The sequence below is a fragment of the Falco cherrug genome, chromosome 11, assembly GCF_023634085.1.
Source record: "Falco cherrug isolate bFalChe1 chromosome 11, bFalChe1.pri, whole genome shotgun sequence".
Classification (NCBI taxonomy): domain Eukaryota; kingdom Metazoa; phylum Chordata; class Aves; order Falconiformes; family Falconidae; genus Falco; species Falco cherrug.
In genome coordinates this window covers 27960150-27977977 of record NC_073707.1, presented here as the reverse complement: position 1 = coordinate 27977977, position 17828 = coordinate 27960150, and the positions used below count along the sequence as shown (strand labels likewise).

Below are 17828 nucleotides of genomic sequence, written 5' to 3'. Positions count from 1 at the left end.
TCAGTGCTGCTCCTGCTATCTCCACCTTCCTGAAAGCACTTTCCTGCTCCTCTCCTCTGACAATGGAGAGCAAAACCAGATGGTACGACGAGGTCAAAATCTGTTGCTGACAGGTCAGTGGCTCGGGCTTGCAGCAACGTTGCAATCCCCACAGATCCTTTGTGTTTCCCCTTCCTCTGATCTGCCCATAATTGAAGACAGATTTGCAAACAAGCTCAGCAACAAGAAAACTGGCAGCCAGACTTTTTTCAATCACCCCACAGCCAAGGACAGTCACTGGATGCTGGATTTCATGTCAGGGCAGTAACTGCTGCCTACGAAGTCCCTACACAGCACCAAAATGGGGATAATGTGGGTTTGGCTGTTGGCCAGCCAAAGGATTCAGCATAAGGAACAACAATGTTGCTCTAATTTTTTTGGATGAAGAAACGGTGAAAGATTTTAGGGTATCTGGTTATTTCTGCACTGGACTGTGCTGCTGAAAGAGATGTGAGCACCTGCAGCCCTCTGGTCCAAAACTAGTACATTGGACAGGCAAGAGGCTGATATTCCTGCGGCCAGGAGGAGCCACACAGGGATGCCCTGATGCAGACCCCAGCAGCTCCAGAAAAAGGCAGCTGGGAGGAGCGGGGGGAGGTCAGATCCAAGCTGCAGCTATCCTCCCCTCTCTCCCCCTCCTGCAGCAGCCAAAACTAAAGCCCACACCAGTAGGAGAGCCTGAGCCACTCACTGACCCACAGCGGGGACTGCAGGGATGCTCAGGGCACTTGTGCCATCTAGGGATTGAGGAAAACCAGGCCAAAGAGACAGCCAAAATTACAGTATCTGCATGCAGATCCATGCCTGGGAGCTCGAGGAGATCATCACCCAGCTGCATGCAGCCCAGGGCCAAGGGACCTGCACCCAGGCAGGAGGGTGCACCAGCCCGGGCAGAGGAGCCACCCTCGCTGCTTCCACCGTGCTTGGTGCTGCAAAATGCCCTTCTCCCACAGTCTTCCCTCATACCGGGAAGGCTGGTACATTGCAGGGCAACATGTTTTCAGCCTAGTATCATAGAATGTTATTTATCTGGCTATACGCAGGGCTGAGCTACCATGACAGGTCTCTCAAAGCCACAATTTGAGATAAATTAGAAATGAGCAAGATAGTTTCAAATGAATAATTTACAAGCCAAACCTGTTCTCTTTTTGCTGTTTATGGCGTCGCAGAGAACAGCCCCTCATTTCCTGGAATGTATTGGTTATTTGCAATGCCCCAGCAATGTCACGACGAGGCTAGTTTTCAAACAGCTCACCCATCACTCAGCACTGGTGTACGCAGCATTGATCAGTCATCGCCCAAGCTCCATCCTCCTCTCCCACAGGCTGATGCTCTGAGCCAGCAGCTCCGCAGAACTGCCCAAAGGAAAGCTGGACCTAGGCTGCACTCACTGCAGTTCCTCCTTCGGGAACTGCTTTCAGTTCTGTAATCAGTACAACGTAGCTTTTTGCTACAGCAAACCTCATGATTTAGAAGTTGAGACTTATCTTGCAGTTAGAACTCAAGAGACACAAGCCCCTCACTTCCACGAGAATGAAATTTCCCAGGAAGCTGGTGTCACAGACACAGCTGGAGTGGCATTTACAGCCACAGGGAAGTATGCTGATGCCCAAAGCCAGGTTATTTCTCAACAAGCTGCGAGCATTGTTTTGGAGGCTGATGCAAAACACCCAAGATCGTGACACCAGATCCCCTTGCTGGCCATCCCTCACACCACATGGGGAGGAGCAGACAATGCCCTGGCAACCCACAAACCCAGAAAAATGCATTTTGTTACACTAAGCTTCCCCAAGCGCTGCTGTCATCTGGGCGGACCATTCCTTACGAAGAGCAAAGGCATGTGTTTTTTCCTGGTTTTGGTCTAATTGCTCTCATTTCATACATCTTTCATCCACAGACACACAACTATTTTGCTGCTTCAGCATAACTGTTCTGACTGTGTTCTTCAACAAGTCCAGGTTTCTGCTGGATAACCTGAGTATTCAGTGTATGCACTTCATATAGATAACTGGGTTTCTAAATATAGGTATTTTGGCAGTTATGACTGAGAGGATGATTGTCACAAATGAGACTGTGGGCTGACTGTGCAGAACTTCAGAGGACCCACAGGGATGAGCGACTGCATAATAAAATGCAGATGAAGTTCAATGCAGAAAGCAACAGCCTCGAGCCTCCACTTAATGCTGGGTTGTACCTGACCACTACTCATCCGAGTGAGGCATCAGAGGCCTGGTAGCCTGCTCTAAGATCTGAGATAAATATTCAGTGGTCAACCTCAACCCATCAGGCCTTCCCAAAATGTAAAAAACAAATGTTAGACATTAGAGGAGCAGCAGAAAACAAAACAGCTATACAAGGTCATGGTGTTCCCACAGCCTGAGTGCTGCATACAGCTTGGTCCTCTTACTTCAAAGGCAAAGGTACAAATTAATGCATCTCTACTGAAAGAGTTGCATTATTTTATTGTAATTGAGGATCTGACCATCTATACTGTGAGTTAAATAAGAGGTTTTTATCTTTTAATTTCAAGTTCTGTAGAGGGTCTGTCAAGTATCAATACTTCCTGCTGGGAAGATGCAAAACAAGCTCTCTCAGGAGTATATGAGCAGGAGACCATCAACACCCACCTGGACTGTAGCTTGAATAGCCTCGGGCACCTGATACTTCAGCTCATTTGCAGTTTGCTGAGATTTTGGCAACAGGAAGGGGTAGGACAGGGATCGGTATTTGGGCTTCATAATCTGCCCAGGGGAAAAAAGAAAAAAAAAAAAAATCCTTGAAAAGATTGCAACATAGCAGAATAACATAAAAAAAATAATAATAAAATGCATGCCTCCGGAGGACACGTGAATTAGGCAGAAGCTGTATTTATTTCCATGCCCCAGCAGCAATGCCCACAGCCCACCTTAGTGAAGTTCCAGCGCTGGATGAAGTGTCGGGCGACATCACGTGCTGCTTTGCCATGCACCACAGACGAGATGTCATGCCAGGGCATCCTTGGGGTGGTGTATCTATCAATGAAATCTACGGGACAGGAAAGCACGGTTGGACCTCCTCAGACAAAGAACATGAATATGAAAAAGCATGGCACCCACTCCCCCCAAGCTGAAGTTTCCAGAACATGGCACCGAGGCCTGTCCATGAACCATGACAGCGTAATTGGCTCTAGAACCTCTTAAAGGGGCTTTTGCTGCTTCTTCCTAGCAGTCAAACCAAAATAACCTCCTTACCTCTGGCTCAGAAGCAGGAAAAAAATATAGTTTGAGACTGAAAAGATAGGGAAGAGGGTTTGTGGGGAATGTAATGACTTCCAGGGTGCAAAGGCACTTACCAGCAAAAGGTTTGTCAAGTTGAACCCAGTCTTTAAAGACAAAGTTGCAATAGTCTTTGCCATGCCAGAACCTGGTTTCCCCTAGCAGCTCGCCAACACCCGTCTTCAAGCTGCGGATGGATCCTTTATCTGTCGCAGGCAAACAAGAAAACAAAACCACACACTGGTTTGTGAGTCACGGCTGCCCATCGCGCACCGCTGGCGAGAGACTCGCTGCCGCGGAACAGCGTTGGTGGGACCTGCCAGTCCCGGTCAGCCAAAGCAGATTTCTCCCTAGTCTTCCTGTTGCTTTCAAAGGAGATCTATTAGTATTTTTTCTTCCTTATTGTAGTATTTGCTACACAATCAGAACAGGTTGTATATGACAATCTGTTACTGAACAAAAAGCAGATGCTGAATGCTCTCTACATTGGACTTAAAAAAAAAAAAGCACCCTATAGTAATTTCTCTTTCCACAGTCCTATGACATCTAAATAGCCCAGCTGTGACTGCCCTTAGTAGATATATGTACAGGAACAACACATATATCATCTACTTAATATATTTTTCAATACTGTTGAACTAATTCAACTTCTCTGCTAGAGGGTTTATTATTTTGCCTCTACAGCAGGGTGTATCTCCTCTAACAGAAGCTAGTCTTTATTAACGAGAACGAGATGATTAAAAAGCTCATGTTCCCTTATTCAGTAGTGTGGGGGTTGGTTTGTTTTACTGTTTTTCCAAATTACAATGTCATCTTTTGATACAAATTTACCTGTTGAACAAATGGATCCTAAATTCCAAATCGATGATGATTAAAAATGGGCAGAAGTATTGTAGACAGAGATACTCCCTCCTGACAGGATCCCTTTTCTAGAGCACAGATTTTGGCACAGAGTGAACCCTTTTTTCCTCGCTCTTAAAAGAGCCAAAGCCACCGGCCTAGACCATGAACACTTAGCTAGCGTTATTTCTTGACACTGAGAACCGCCTTCATCTGCCGCACCATCTGCTAGTGCAGTAACTGTGCAGCAGCATGCCAACAGCAGTCTTCTCTTAACCCGACCACATCACCAGGTAACCATGAAAAACCCTTAGTACAAAAAAAGAAAAAAGCCCCTTTCAACAGTCAAAGCAGCACACAGCAGCAGCGCAACACGGCCAGCTCACCCAAAGCAAGCCCTACCAGCACCGCTGTAACCCCACCGAGCCAAGCCATGCCAAAGCGCCATGCAGCAGGCGTGCAGCATTGCTGCCTGGGGGTGCCTGGGTGGCTAGTGAGAGTCCGGGTGGAGCTGAGGAATCGCTGGCTCGGCATGCTCAAATGGGAATGGGTGGGACACGACGTCTGGCCGAAACACACTTCATGTACCGAGCTTCGATGAGTGTACACCAACTGCTGAATGAGCACGAGGTGACCACAGGGGGGATTGCACTTCATTTCCATGAAGCAAATGCATCTCTTCCTTGTTACCTCCACTATTTTGTTTTATAATTGTCAATCAATGCCTTAGAGGAAGATGTTAGCAAGAGGAAGATGTTGAAGAACACCTCACCCCATACCAGAACTCAAAGGCATCTCAATGAGGTACCACACTGAAACAGGCCCCTTCAACATCAGTCCAGAGATCAGAACAGCTTAGTGCTCACAACCACCGAGCTCCTTTCTCAATTGAGTATGCTTTCATTGATTTTAATACAGGGCAAAGGTGGGGGGCCCAGGTCTCCACTCAAACACAGGTCTGGCAGCAGCCACTTTGCTGTTTCCTCTCTCTGTTTGCATCTCTTCCTGTACCAGGCTTACTTTAAAATATCCAAGGCAGAAGTTCCCAGCCCCACTAACAAGCCGTTCCTTGGCAGGATGAGAGCTGCTGAAATCATCATATCCCAGAATCAGAGCTATTTCCTCAATTGTTCCCTGCTGTCATTATTGCAATTCTTTTTTTCCCTTTGAATTTTGTTGCTGTGGGTTTTTTTAATTTTGTTGGGGTTTTGGTGTGGGGTTTTTTATTTTATTTATGCTGCAGTTTTTGTAGCTTCTGGAGAAGGCTTTTTTCTGCCAGGATGTTCTCAGAGGGGTGCTAAGGATGTTGGGAGAACAAGCAGCAGCAAAGGCTGATCCCAGCACCCAACCTAACTCTCACCATAGTTATAATGCAAAAACATCAGCAGCTAAAGCCTGAAGGGGTCCGCACCTCTGCCTTTCCTCACTTACCCTCCCGAGGCTCAGCGAGCCCCTGCTTGGATTCACTGTGGTGATGAAACATTTTCAGATGGGGCTTTAAACTCTGGATTATATTCGGTTGGCTCCTAGTGGGGTTACAGTAACCTGCAGAAAGTCAAGATGCTCTATTCATGGCAAAAACACGTGTCCACTACTTCTGTGCTGGTGCCTGATGCTGTCTGAAGACACCTTGCACAACAGAGGCTCAAATGAGATCTCAGTTTGCTGAAACTACAAGTGGCCAACAGGCAAAGGACCAAACTCAAGGCCCAACTGATTTTAAACCAAACAGATGAAGTCGCAAAGCCATGGCTATGTCCTGAGCTGACTGCAAACGATGCTCCAGCAAGGCTTCCTCCGGCGAGAGGCAGGAGCAAGATCCGCAGGGCGCAATGGAAACTCAGATAAGTGCCCACCGTGAGCAACATGCAGCTTCAGGAGCCGAGGACTTCAGAGACAGATCTCAGGAAGGACTCCGTGCTAGAACAAGTGTTAAGCTGACCCTTGTAATTTTAGCTTTGAAGCTATTTTTAATGTGGGGAATGAAAAGCTACATTCAAATATTCAACTCTTGAATAGTCTCTCCTCTCTAGTAAGTGGGTAAATGAGGAATACTTCCGTTTAAGTGAACCGATGTAAACCTAGGTAACACTGGCCTATGAGAGGGGATAATCACCTTCAGAAACTGTTTGGCTTGTTATAATCACTACAAGGTGAGAACAAATGTTTCAGTTCTCCCTTGCAGGAGCAAAAATTTCCCAACAATATAAACATTAGATATCATGTACACTCTACCATGTCACCTGATGGCTCACAGCAATCTCTAATTAAACTAAATGCAAATCCACTTAGAAATTGTCTTGTATATTTTGCAGCAACACAAATTTACACATTGACTACACGTAGCTGTTATTCTGGTAGTTAAGAAATTCGTCGACTTTCCTTCCTCACAAAGAACACGTTACTCCAGAAATTATGTGAATCTGCAGGTACACCCACCCACCCACCCACCTCCACATACACTTTGTACATGTTGTTTAGTTGAACAGTGTTACTTACTTGATTCACTGTCAATGCTGCTGACGCTGTCAGCATGGTGCATGCCATGTTTATGGAGATGCTTGTAAATACTGAACCTTGAAAACTTCTTAGGTTTTCCTACTCCTTTCATTTTTGATATGTCTGGGACATCATCTGCATTTCTCTGGAACAAGTGGCTTTCTGGGGACAGAGCTTGAGACTGCAGAGGGACATGCTCATATGACTCTGCTGCAGGCTGAAAAGACACAAGACACTGTTGCAGGTGATGTAAGGACAGGTTCCCCTTCAATTACAGATTGTCATGCATATCAAAGCTCAGAAACAAGCACGAGTCGAATTTTGCTCTGTGACAAAGGGAACTAGGAATGCCTTTGGGGGAGAGAGTCTGCACTGAGATGGCACTCGACAAGAAAACCTGGTAATACCAGCAGAATTTGATTCCATAATTTTACTCTGGGCTCTTACTCCCCTTGAAAAACCTAGACCTCTCTACATTTTTACGAGGGATGTGGTTGCATACAGACCCACGTTAGCAGAAAGCTTGGCAAGCAAGGCACCTGCTGAGGGCCCGAGTACCCAAAAGTTTGGAGCACTCTGCGACTGCTTACTGGGCATTTCTAGCTAAGTTTTACTGAGAACGCAGCCTCCACATTGTGACTGCTGCTCCAAGCTCCAGGGAAAACCCAGCTGTCTCCGTGCCCTGGCAAGGGCTGGTCAGCATCTAGCCCTGAAGAGTCGTTCAGTACTCGGATACTTCCCATTACTCTCTAAACCTCCTAAACCCAACGCTACGTATGCTTCGAAGCAGGCACAGCTTGTTCAGCCCCACCACAAAGCTTCCATGCAGACGTGACCGTGGCCACCAGCTGGAGCAAGCCCACTTACTGCCAGGTTGGTCATTGACACCGACTTCGCCGCCGCCACACGTTTCACACTGCCCACATCGGTCAGGCGGTGCTCGTCGTCATCCCACCTGCCGTACGCCAAGTCAATGCCACCCACAAATGCCACGGACTGGTCAACGATGACGAGCTTCTCGTGGTGGGCCCAGAGGTACACGGAGGAGGACACGTGGTCTGGGTGTCTCATCACCTAGGGAGAAAACCAGCGCTCAAGCTCAGTGTCATCACCCAAATTACATCCCTCCAGCCAGAGGGCTGCCCAGCTTTTTTGGCTGCTCAGGATGATGGGGAAACACTGGAGTTTTTGAAAGATGCATCCACACAGACTGCAGTAAATGCTGAAGCTCCATGACTCCGTGCTAGTTGGGCTCAGCCTTACTGGAGGCAGGTGCTTCCCCGCAACGCGGGCATTCCCCGGCAGCAGTGGTTACTGGTGTTGGGATAGGTCACACTTACTTACACTTTGGTAGAGGACCATACACAAGGAAGCTGTTTCAACAAATAAAATCACGCTTTCAGTAGAGCTATAATAGCTGAGCTTTCAAACACAGAGCTTGCTCTGTAACAAAACAACATATTGGTGATCTGACTCACTTCTTTCGTTGCCACTACAGAAGTGAAATGAGAAGTTGGCTGGCTTTTCCCTATTTAAAATCGGCAAGATGTTTAGCATTTGTTTATGAGATTCTTTTTAACGTGTTTACGGCAAAGTAATTTCTATATCTAAGCATACAGTACATAGTTTTTTTATTTTTTATGTTAGAGTAGAGCCATTAGACCAGCTTCCTGGGGAAAAAGCTACAGGATTTCACCTGTTTTGGGCTGCTCCCAAAACCTGCTACACAGCTAGCAGGTATCTTCCAGATACATCTTCCAGTCTTGCCATGAAGATGATGCTTCCCTTCACTGTGGCAACTGACCAACTGACGATAAATCTATTGTTCTAGCAGTTTGTTAGTCACCCTCATGCATAACATATATCTTATTGCTCGTTAAAATGTGTATATCTCTAATTTCAAGAGACTGGATCTAGCTTTATCTACTGGTTCGTCTGCCACAACTCATTTTCTGTTCAGTGGCACAGCAGCAGCTTAACAGCACAGGACAGTGCAATGCTCTTTATTTATGATGGGAACATAAACATTCAGCGCTGACTCTGGCCCTCTGTGTTTGAACAGAAATGCTGAAATGAGACAGCATTCTCAAATGGTAATTTTCCATTTGATGTAACCCCATTAACTTGTCATACCAAACACGTTTCTTGTGAATTAGATGAATAGTTGCTTTGGCAAGTCTGAACTAAGCAATTTTAAGTTCAGTTATAACCTAATGAAGTTGCCAGATGTAGTAATCACTGTATGGGTACGCCCTCACACACTATTCCCACCACAGTGGTGGGAAACACTTTTCTTCCAGTTCATAGCCAAATACACTGAGGGTCCGCACCAGCTATCAAGAACAAATGAATGTAAGCGTCCCTCATACAACTGCGCGATGAGCAATTACCTTTATGTTGGGGTGGAGGCGCATGAGTGTCCGCTTGCTGTATTCACTGTTGATCCCTAGGGCAAGCTCCACCTCTTTGTATAGCATAACAAAAATTCTCACTCCTTGTTGCTGTCAGAAATAAAAAGAAACACATGCTATGCAGGTATGCCAATGGATACAGCCCATTTCCAAAGCAAGGAAAAGCTAAGAGGTGGTAAGCATGTTGAACCTGCAGGCAGAAACACAGGCTGAGGTTACTTGCTCTTCATTCCAGATCCCCCTTGGTAACCCCACAGCGTGCAAGGACCCGCACTGCCCAGGAAAGCTCTCCAGCTTCCAGAGGAGGGCTCGGTACCTGGGTGTGTGCGAAGAGCTGAGCTACACCAGAGCCCACCAACAGGTCAGCCCCTTCTAAACATCCCGTGGGGGAAGATTTTTGCAAACCTTATTCAGTCCGCATACAATCCTGTTGCACACATCCTCTGAAGTTCAGTTTTCTGCTCCTTCAGTTGCCCTGATGTTTGCCTGCAGTGAAAAGCCTCTGCAGGACAATGATGCCAGTGTGGTCATATGGACATCCCTCTCCTAAAGTGGACACAACCAACCTAACACCAGCAAACACCTCCTTTCTGCTGGTAGAGCTAAACAAGCTCCTGGAATCCAATAAGCAGCACTCAAAGGATGGTGCTTTGTGACCAGAATGGTATCCACAGGAAGGTTTCTGAGGACACTTGTTAAAGCACTTTCAAAACTGCTAAGTACTTCCCAAACCTCGGCAGCCGCTGGTCACACACTGGGGCATCTTCAGTTGCCGTAAATCAGCACAGTTCAAAATGCTGCAGTGGAATCTGCCAGCTTAAAATTGGGACTTCAACTTCCCACAGCCTTTTACGTTCCTATTGCCACAAAGGTGGTACTGGGAGCTTAGGCAGTCTCCAAACTGGGGGCGATATTCTGCTCTCCCCTGCACCCAGACAAGCCCAAGGCAGCACTGCACATACATAAAGGACAGCCTCACCCCTAAACCAGGGCACCAGCTTGCTGACCGCCCTGTCGAGCCAAAGGAATGCTGCAAGTGGAAGAGCCCGCAAGTATTTCCAGGAACTAAGCTTAAAACACTCCCTGCTCTTACAAGGTATTTATAGCCACAGGAAAATCCATGTCAACGTGACAAAGCCAAATTCTTCCAGCTGGTGGGCCTGCCCCGTGGCCATATTTCATTTGCCAGAAAACAAGACTACTTCCAAATCAGCAACAGACACAAAAAACCTTACTTTTTTTCTAGGCACACAGAGGAGTGAGGACTGTGATGACAACAGGTTTGAAAGGGAGGGAGTCAAAGACTATTTCAGCATCTCTGCCTGGACTCCTGCCCTTCCACCACATCGGCAGCTGAAGCGACTTCCTCAGCCATGCTCCAGTTTGTGACTCACCACTCACACGGGGCAAGTTACCATTTCCAGCACCGGTGTTATCACGGGTTGAGTGATCAGAAACACAGCCCACGTTCTTAAACTCCTCACACACGGCTTCTCCTCTGCCTTGCCTGGCTCCACGAAACGTGTTCTCTATAGGCTGGAGCCAGACGTCTTACTGGAAAGCAGAGTACAACCAGCAACAAAATAAACTGTTTTCTGAGATGAAAACGCTACGCTTAAAGAAAAGAGAAACAGGGCTAATAATAGCAGTTTCTTGCCCGTACCACAAAGGGCTGCACAAGAAAGGACAGCATGCAACAGCGCAGAGCTTTGCATGGGAGCCCAGACCGGGAACGCCAGGAAAGGCACCAGGTCAACGGCGGGTCTGAGCTTTTCTGTTCCACAGGGACAGCAGGGAAGGAGAAATGAAAACAGGGAAAAAGCAGCCTTATCAAGTTCATACCAGCCTCTGCTTACTGAACACGAGCATTTATTAGCTCAGATAATGTGGCAATGCAGAGAGAAGTCCAAGTCTCTGAGTCATGTTTATCACCTCCCTGTAAACAAGCTGAACACCACAGTCCAGCTCTGGGGAATGTATGCTGCTTCTGTTTGTACACAGGTGGTTTTTTTCCCCCCCATGTTCTGCTGAAGCTCTTTCCCCACATCCCTTCTCCACATCAACACACCAGGACCCCCATGACCAGGGTCTCAACCTGAGGAGGAACAGGCTGGGAGGACGCAGCTGATCTGCCATGTCTTAGTGGCCACAAGAGCCATGAGAATACAGAAAGGGGTGGGCATGAACAGAGAAAACCAGGAGACATACAGGTAGTAAGAGCCAGCTACCAAAAAATAAAGCCTTTTCTAATCATAAGTTATCCTTGGAAATAAAAATAATAAGAAGAAAACACAAAAACCTTTCAAGGCTTTGGCCTTTCTTATATGCCCCACTAAAGTTTATTATTTCACAGCAGCAGCTGTGCAAGAGCTGTGGCATGAAGAGCTTTGGCACGAAGGCAGCATGGCCTGGCAGGACGAAGGCAAAAGAGGCTCCACCAGGGAGCTGGAAGACACTAGGATGATGTTTGATGCCAGCAGGCACTTCTTTACTACAGCAAGGAATGACGGGTGAACAGCAAGATCATCAGTTCCTTTGTGATTAGTTGTAGCAAGGACCTATGCAACACATTAAGTAAGGAAAACTCAATGAGAAGGCTATTGTGAGATTGCACGAACCTCTGGGTGATACCAAGTGACTGTTTGTTAATAACATCCTGATTTTCCTGGCAGACTGATGGTATCTTTCACTGCTTCAGCGCCAAAAGCTGCAGCACAGACAGACAATACGCGGCGGTAACAGACAGGATCTGCACAACACGGTAACGTACAAACCACCTACGAAGAGCCACCACAAAGCGCTTACTCTTTCCCTTACCTCTAAATTACATATGCCACCAGGAAAGCACTGGACAGCAACAGGTCTTGGACCTCACCAGGAGTTGGGGTAGCTGTAATGCAAGGCTGAAGTGACCCAAACCTGAGGACATGAGGGGACAATCAGAGGAGCTACCCTTCTGCCTCTGAGCTCTTCCAAACCCAACGGGGGAGCAAATCAAAACACGTGGTTTTCTGAAGGCCCTCTGGAACGAGGCTCGGCCACCGTTAACTCTCATCCCTACCAAAACAAGTGGTGCAAATGCTCCGGTCCTAACATGACCCTGTAAGTGGGTGGGCGCATGGGGTTTCCCGCGGGGTGAAGGCTGCAGCTGGAGCTCACTTACTGCTTTCCGCTTGAGGATGCAGTCCAGCCGCCAGCGATTTCCTTCCACAACGGGTCGTTTCATGAAGATTTCTGGGCTCAGCCTAAGAAAATAAAGAGGCGGAAAAAACACAGCATATGTAGTCTGCAAACAAAGCGTTGGCCTGAATAATCAACTTGGGAAGCAAAGAAATCAGTTTATATAAAATGGATGTGAAGGTTCACGTCCCAGTGATGCATCCTCTGATGTCATGCCCTTTGGTTTTTAATAACAGAGCATTACAGAGGGCAGGGGATGTGTCCAGTACATTCATCTTAGTATTCAACAGCCCATGAGACTAAGTTTAATAGTGATGTATAAATGAGGAAACTTGGACTCTAACTATGAAAGAAAGATGCAACAACAGAAAACCCCAAGGTAGGTTTGAAAGAGATATGTATACATAAAATATAAATAAGAGTAGGACTTCAGTTCTCCTGGTACTTAGGCTGTCTGAATAGCATAGATTTGTACTGGATTTTCCTTGCTGCCTAAAGACAAAGCAATATGATCTCTCAACAGGACATTTTATTGATTCATAGCTTTAAGGATTAGAAGGAATAATTAAACAATCTCATCTACCTCTCCCAAAGCAAGGTGACAGAATTTCATTCCTTTACTTTTGTACCAAGCATGGAAACACGTGCTTGGATAAAGCATATTGCTACATCCTAAAAACATGCTTCTGACAACAGCATTTTTATCTGAAATGCCAAGTTTCAGATAAGTTTTGGAATTCCAAGATACATTAACAATTGTCTGAATAAATCATTAAGAAAGACATAACAGGTCTGAAACGTGATGCTCTTGCATTGCTACCTGCTTTTGCACGTGGGGATCCAGGAGCCCTGGGGTTATCTGTGCTCATGTTAGGAAACCCGTTTTACCCCAGTAAATGCTAACATCGTATTTCATTTTCTCATAATAATTGGCACTTAAGAACTAATCCTCCCAGTTCCTACAGGCAGGGGATTAGCAGCAAAAGGTTCATTTTAGTGATGGAGAAACGGGAGCACAGAGATGTGCCCAAGGTTAAAGGGGACATCTGAGCCATGCCTTGGGAGCCTGCCCGACCATCCCACCCCAAGGTCCAGGCTCAGCCAGACTGAACTCCACAAAGGCAGGGCATAGGCAGCTGCAACTGGCATCCTGCCAAGAAACCCTGCCCCCAGTCTGTGAGAGCACCCTTTTTCTGCCTCAAGCAGGAACCAGCGCACTGCATAAATGTATTGAATTACTGGTTATGAAGTGACAGAGCCAGGTCCTTCAGCAGCCACATAGCTCAGAAGGGGCAACGAAAACTCCCCCCCCACTGTATGGCCTATGTAAGAGCAGAGCAAAATCACCCCCCCCCAGCAAGATGCTCTTATTGCTGGCATGAGGCTTCCCAAGACAGTGAGGAGCAGCTGAAAGCAGGATCCCGTGCAGGATCCCATGGGAAAAGCACTGTCAGAGGCATCTGAGCACCCACAATCCCTTATACACTGAAAGCCACCCATGCCCCTCCGGTCTGCAAGGATTTACGCTCCTGATGAGCGCCTCAGGCCGTAACATTTGCAATTCAGGTGGTGCCTTCAAGCAATTTCAGGCCTTTCCATGGAAGGAGACAACCAAACTGCTGATTCCAAGCATGCGCTTTTGCTGCCAGCCCTCCTGAAAAGGCCTTTGAGTACAGCACAAGGAGATGTTTGGGTGTGCTGCCAAACCATCTGGCCACACGGCTAGCTGCCATACTGTAGGGCCTCCCAACACTGCCGCATTGTCGGGAAGCTTCCAAGAGACACGGCTGGTCAACATCCAAACATGTAAGTACGAACCACCAATCTGTGATGAAAATTTCTTCCTTCGCAGCTTCCATGGCATTTGCGACATCTTCAAAGTACCACTTAGCATTCACATACCTGTAAAAGCAAACACAGCGCATGGGCTCAGGCTTCCTCCCCCTTCATCAACAAAGTCCGGTGGGGCTCTGTGCTAATGCCATCTAGGTTCTCTTCTCAAAAGCAAACACAAACCCAGTTTCAAGAATTAGGACAACATGCAGGGAGAATTCCATGCTGCTATTAGTAGCTTAATGAAACAGCACAATAAGAGATTATTAAGTGCTACTCTGTACTTCTGCCAAGCGCACACAGTATTCTCGGGTTTTGCTTGGCGAGCGAGCTAGGTTTGGCTCTCAGGAAAGGATGGTGGAGTGGGGCTTGCTTTGATTTATGGAAACTATTTGGGCAGCAGTTGCTTCAAGGCAGAAGCTGCAGTGAGAGCACCGAGAGGGTTTGCTTCCCGCTACAATTGATTTTTTGAGATGCTTCTGGGAATGGCTTAGTGCAACCAGGTTACACTACAGACAGAAGGATTTCTCATGGGACTGCTGTGTACGTAAAGCCCAGTCATTCTTAGACTACCCAAATTCGCACTGGCTGATTCTCTTTCATTGTAAAGCCAACCTGCCAGGCCTGAATCTGATGCTACTTTTCAACCCAATGAGTGCCCTTTGCACCCGAACACATCCGTGATGCCTGGAAGAGCGATGCTGCGCTACAGAATGAGAAACAGCCTTGCAAATGTAGTGAGCAGGACATATCTTGCATTTCAGAGCATGAAGGGCATGATCAGACCATCAGTTGCAGGGAGGCGCCGGCAGGGCAGGCTGCAGCAGAGCTGCTTTGGGAGGGAGCTATGAAGACGGGAGTAGCCGAAGAGGTGGACATTTTCAATAGCACATATGTTACCCTGAGTTTATAACCCAGAGCACAAAGACCTGAACCCATAGGAAATAGCATTTTCAGAATCAGAAACTGGGATAAAATTGAAGCCAAGAACATCTTAATGGAAGAGCAGTTCTGGTTTTAACTCATAAGAAGCCTGCCAATTATATGTGCATCAAGATACCATTTTTATCCTTCCAATAATAAATACCCAACCTGCTCAAATTAAAATGAAACTCAATGTTGCAAAATGCTATTTTAGCTGTGATGCAAAGCCGTAACAGGATCAAAGCACTCCTGTCACCAGTACTGCTATTCCATTCCTGGTGAAGAAAGCCTCGTTCTTTGCAACTTCTTTTATTATAGACAGCCTCTGCAGCTGCCAAACGCTACCAGGTCTACCCGTCAGAGCCGGCGTAGCACAGCCAGGCGTGTGCCACTGCTGCTGCAGGTAACTGCACCCAAGGTACAGGGTCAGTCGCAGCCTCGCCATGGTCCTCACCACTTGGCCAGCGTGTTCTCCTGCACGGCTGCATAAGACCCAAAGCGGTGTTCCGTGAGGAAGTCCTTGCCATGTTTCCGAATGAACTGGTCTATGCCTTGCCTCCACCACTGGGCATGTCGGTAGCTGTTACACTTCAGAATCAGCGACCTGTAAAACAGATGATGCGTGGGGCAGGATGCTGGAGCCACTTACGTTTAAATGGGCTGTTCCACGCTCTCTGTATATGTTGATAAATGCACCTATATAAGTCATATTTTGCCTAAGCAAAAAGTAAGGACTTTGCTTTGTTGTTTTGCTTGCAAAAGAATGCATCAGCACTGAGCTGCTCCAAACAACTACCACAGTGTTGCGCTGCCAAGCATAAAATAAAATACCCCACACTTAAATTAACAGCATTGGCTTAACTCAGGGGGCGTAGCTAATGCTGTATTTTTTTAAAAAGTGACAAATTTATACTGTGTGCCACTATAAAAATATTAAATATCTCTTTATCCCATCTAGCATGCCTTTTGGGTAATACTCCAGTTGGGGTGGAGAAGAACAAGTCCCTGCTTGCAGCACAAAAGGCACAGAACACCTAGAAAATTACCATAGACAACTGCTGCAAAACCAGACCGTGCAACTCAGCATGCACCCCGCGCCCTCAGGCCCCAGCAATAACCGCAAGGGTGGACAGAGAGCAGCTGAGGCTCCAAATGCCTCATTAAGACATCGGAAACGATCAGCATTAGAGGCCAAATCCCCAGCAGGTATCGACACACCAGCAGCTGAGCCCTGCGGGAGGCTGAGCCGCACCACCTCAGCCCAGCGAGGGGCATCGTGTCGTCCTTAAAAAAAGCAAAAGCAAACTGAGAAGGGTCTAAATCAAGTCTGTATTGCTTACCTCGAGAGATTGTCAATCTGCAACCCGTATTTAGTTTCTGTTTCCTTCTGGCCTATCTTAATGTTGAACTCCTTATCGACCAGCAGGACAAAGGCAATGGCCCCCGAGTCAGGCTTCATGTACAGCAGGCAGGAGTCCTTCACCACCAGCCACCTGTCGGGCACAGCGACCACGGCACTGGCACCTCACCCATGCCCATCTTCAAAACACCAGCCACCACAAAAGTCAATAAAATGGAAAAGGGTTTCCTTCAAAACAAGTGCAAATCCTCACCAGGGAAAGGAAAGCGTTCAACCAAATGGTAAAATTTATTTTCAGTGGCTAGTCCAGGGTATGGTTTTCTTGAGCAGGAAAAGTACCTATTTTATGAACTTGGATAATGAGTTTGAATTCAATACAAGACTTTTAGAGTTACTTGCATGACCTTTTCACAGAAGCCTTTGAAAACATAGGTTTCCTTGTGTAACAAAATCAATGAGAACCTCCCTGCTCACAAACCTCCCAGCTGGGTGCCCCAGCACCAGGCAAGGTGCAAGAAGCATTCCTCCACCCCAGGTTTTTATTCAGCTTGTTTGCTATACGGGAGTCACTTGACATTTCTAACATAAATTATGATGCTAGGATCCCTTTCACTCCTATCAAAATAGATGAACAAGGCATTTCGGAAAGATTTTATTGCCAAGCAACCAGCACCCTGTTAGAAACACACGATGAGAGATGACCGGCAGGTTTTACAAAAATACCGTAGCCTGAAGGCAACTCTAGGAAAAAACCCACATTTTTTACTGTGAATGGCATTTCTAATTTTTTCTCCCCCTGCGGCGTAGCTGGGGTAACCGGCCCCCTCTGTCCCACACAGGTCTCAGCCACCAGACCTTCGCCTCATTCTTCTGCACGCTCAGAAACACACAAAGCAACAGAAAATACTGCAAAAATCTGTTCATTCTTGTGTCTTTAGTAACAGCCTCAGCTCCTCACCTATTGCCAGATCCCATAATTTTTTCTTTTCTTTCAGGGCCCTGAAAGAGTTATCCCAGCATCACCCCTCATTTGGTGCCAAAATACCTCCCCTCCCTATCTGGCCCATAATTTCACTCCTAAACATCTCACAGGGTACATTTCCAAGCATTTCCCTTTCTGTTTTTCCCCAGGCAGCTCTGCATGCCCAACAAGTCCTGCCCATGCCCATGCTCAGCATCACCCCGCTGTTCTCCTCTGCATCCCTTTCCACAGCCCCCAAGGCCATAACGCACCCAACCTACTATAATAAGTGAAATGAACGTGGCGTGTAGAAAGCCCAATGTCCGCAGCAAAGCTGTTGTGGGAAAAGGCTGCCCACAGCCTGTGCCACGCTTGGGGGGAGCTCTGTCTGCAGTGTGACGTGTCCTAAAAAACTTCACTTAAAATTACCCTTGCTGGGAAATATTCCTGTTATTTGCTTATTTATTGATGCATAGGCTGTCACTACCAGCAGGCTACGGTGGGGCCATCGAAGCTGGATGTACTAC

The 17828-nt window shown here is 47.0% G+C and overlaps 1 protein-coding gene across 7 annotated transcripts in view; it reads right to left on the bottom strand.

The window, feature by feature from the left end:
* The window catches only part of PLD1 (phospholipase D1), a 75885-nt gene that overhangs the window by 19346 nt on the left and 38711 nt on the right, over nucleotides 1-17828 (bottom strand). For 6 of the 7 annotated variants that reach the window (XM_027806608.2, XM_005440109.3, XM_055723357.1 and 3 more), the window contains 11 exons: nucleotides 16321-16473; nucleotides 15435-15584; nucleotides 14042-14125; nucleotides 12207-12288; nucleotides 9023-9133; nucleotides 7500-7706; nucleotides 6633-6849; nucleotides 5565-5678; nucleotides 3371-3499; nucleotides 2945-3063; nucleotides 2667-2780 (listed from right to left, as the gene is read on the bottom strand). In XM_027806608.2, coding sequence (XP_027662409.1) covers nucleotides 2667-2780; nucleotides 2945-3063; nucleotides 3371-3499; nucleotides 5565-5678; nucleotides 6633-6849; nucleotides 7500-7706; nucleotides 9023-9133; nucleotides 12207-12288; nucleotides 14042-14125; nucleotides 15435-15584; nucleotides 16321-16473 — 1480 coding nt within the window. The remainder of the gene's footprint in view (nucleotides 1-2666; nucleotides 2781-2944; nucleotides 3064-3370; nucleotides 3500-5564; nucleotides 5679-6632; nucleotides 6850-7499; nucleotides 7707-9022; nucleotides 9134-12206; nucleotides 12289-14041; nucleotides 14126-15434; nucleotides 15585-16320; nucleotides 16474-17828) is intronic. The other variant, XM_055723359.1, reaches the window with a different exon arrangement.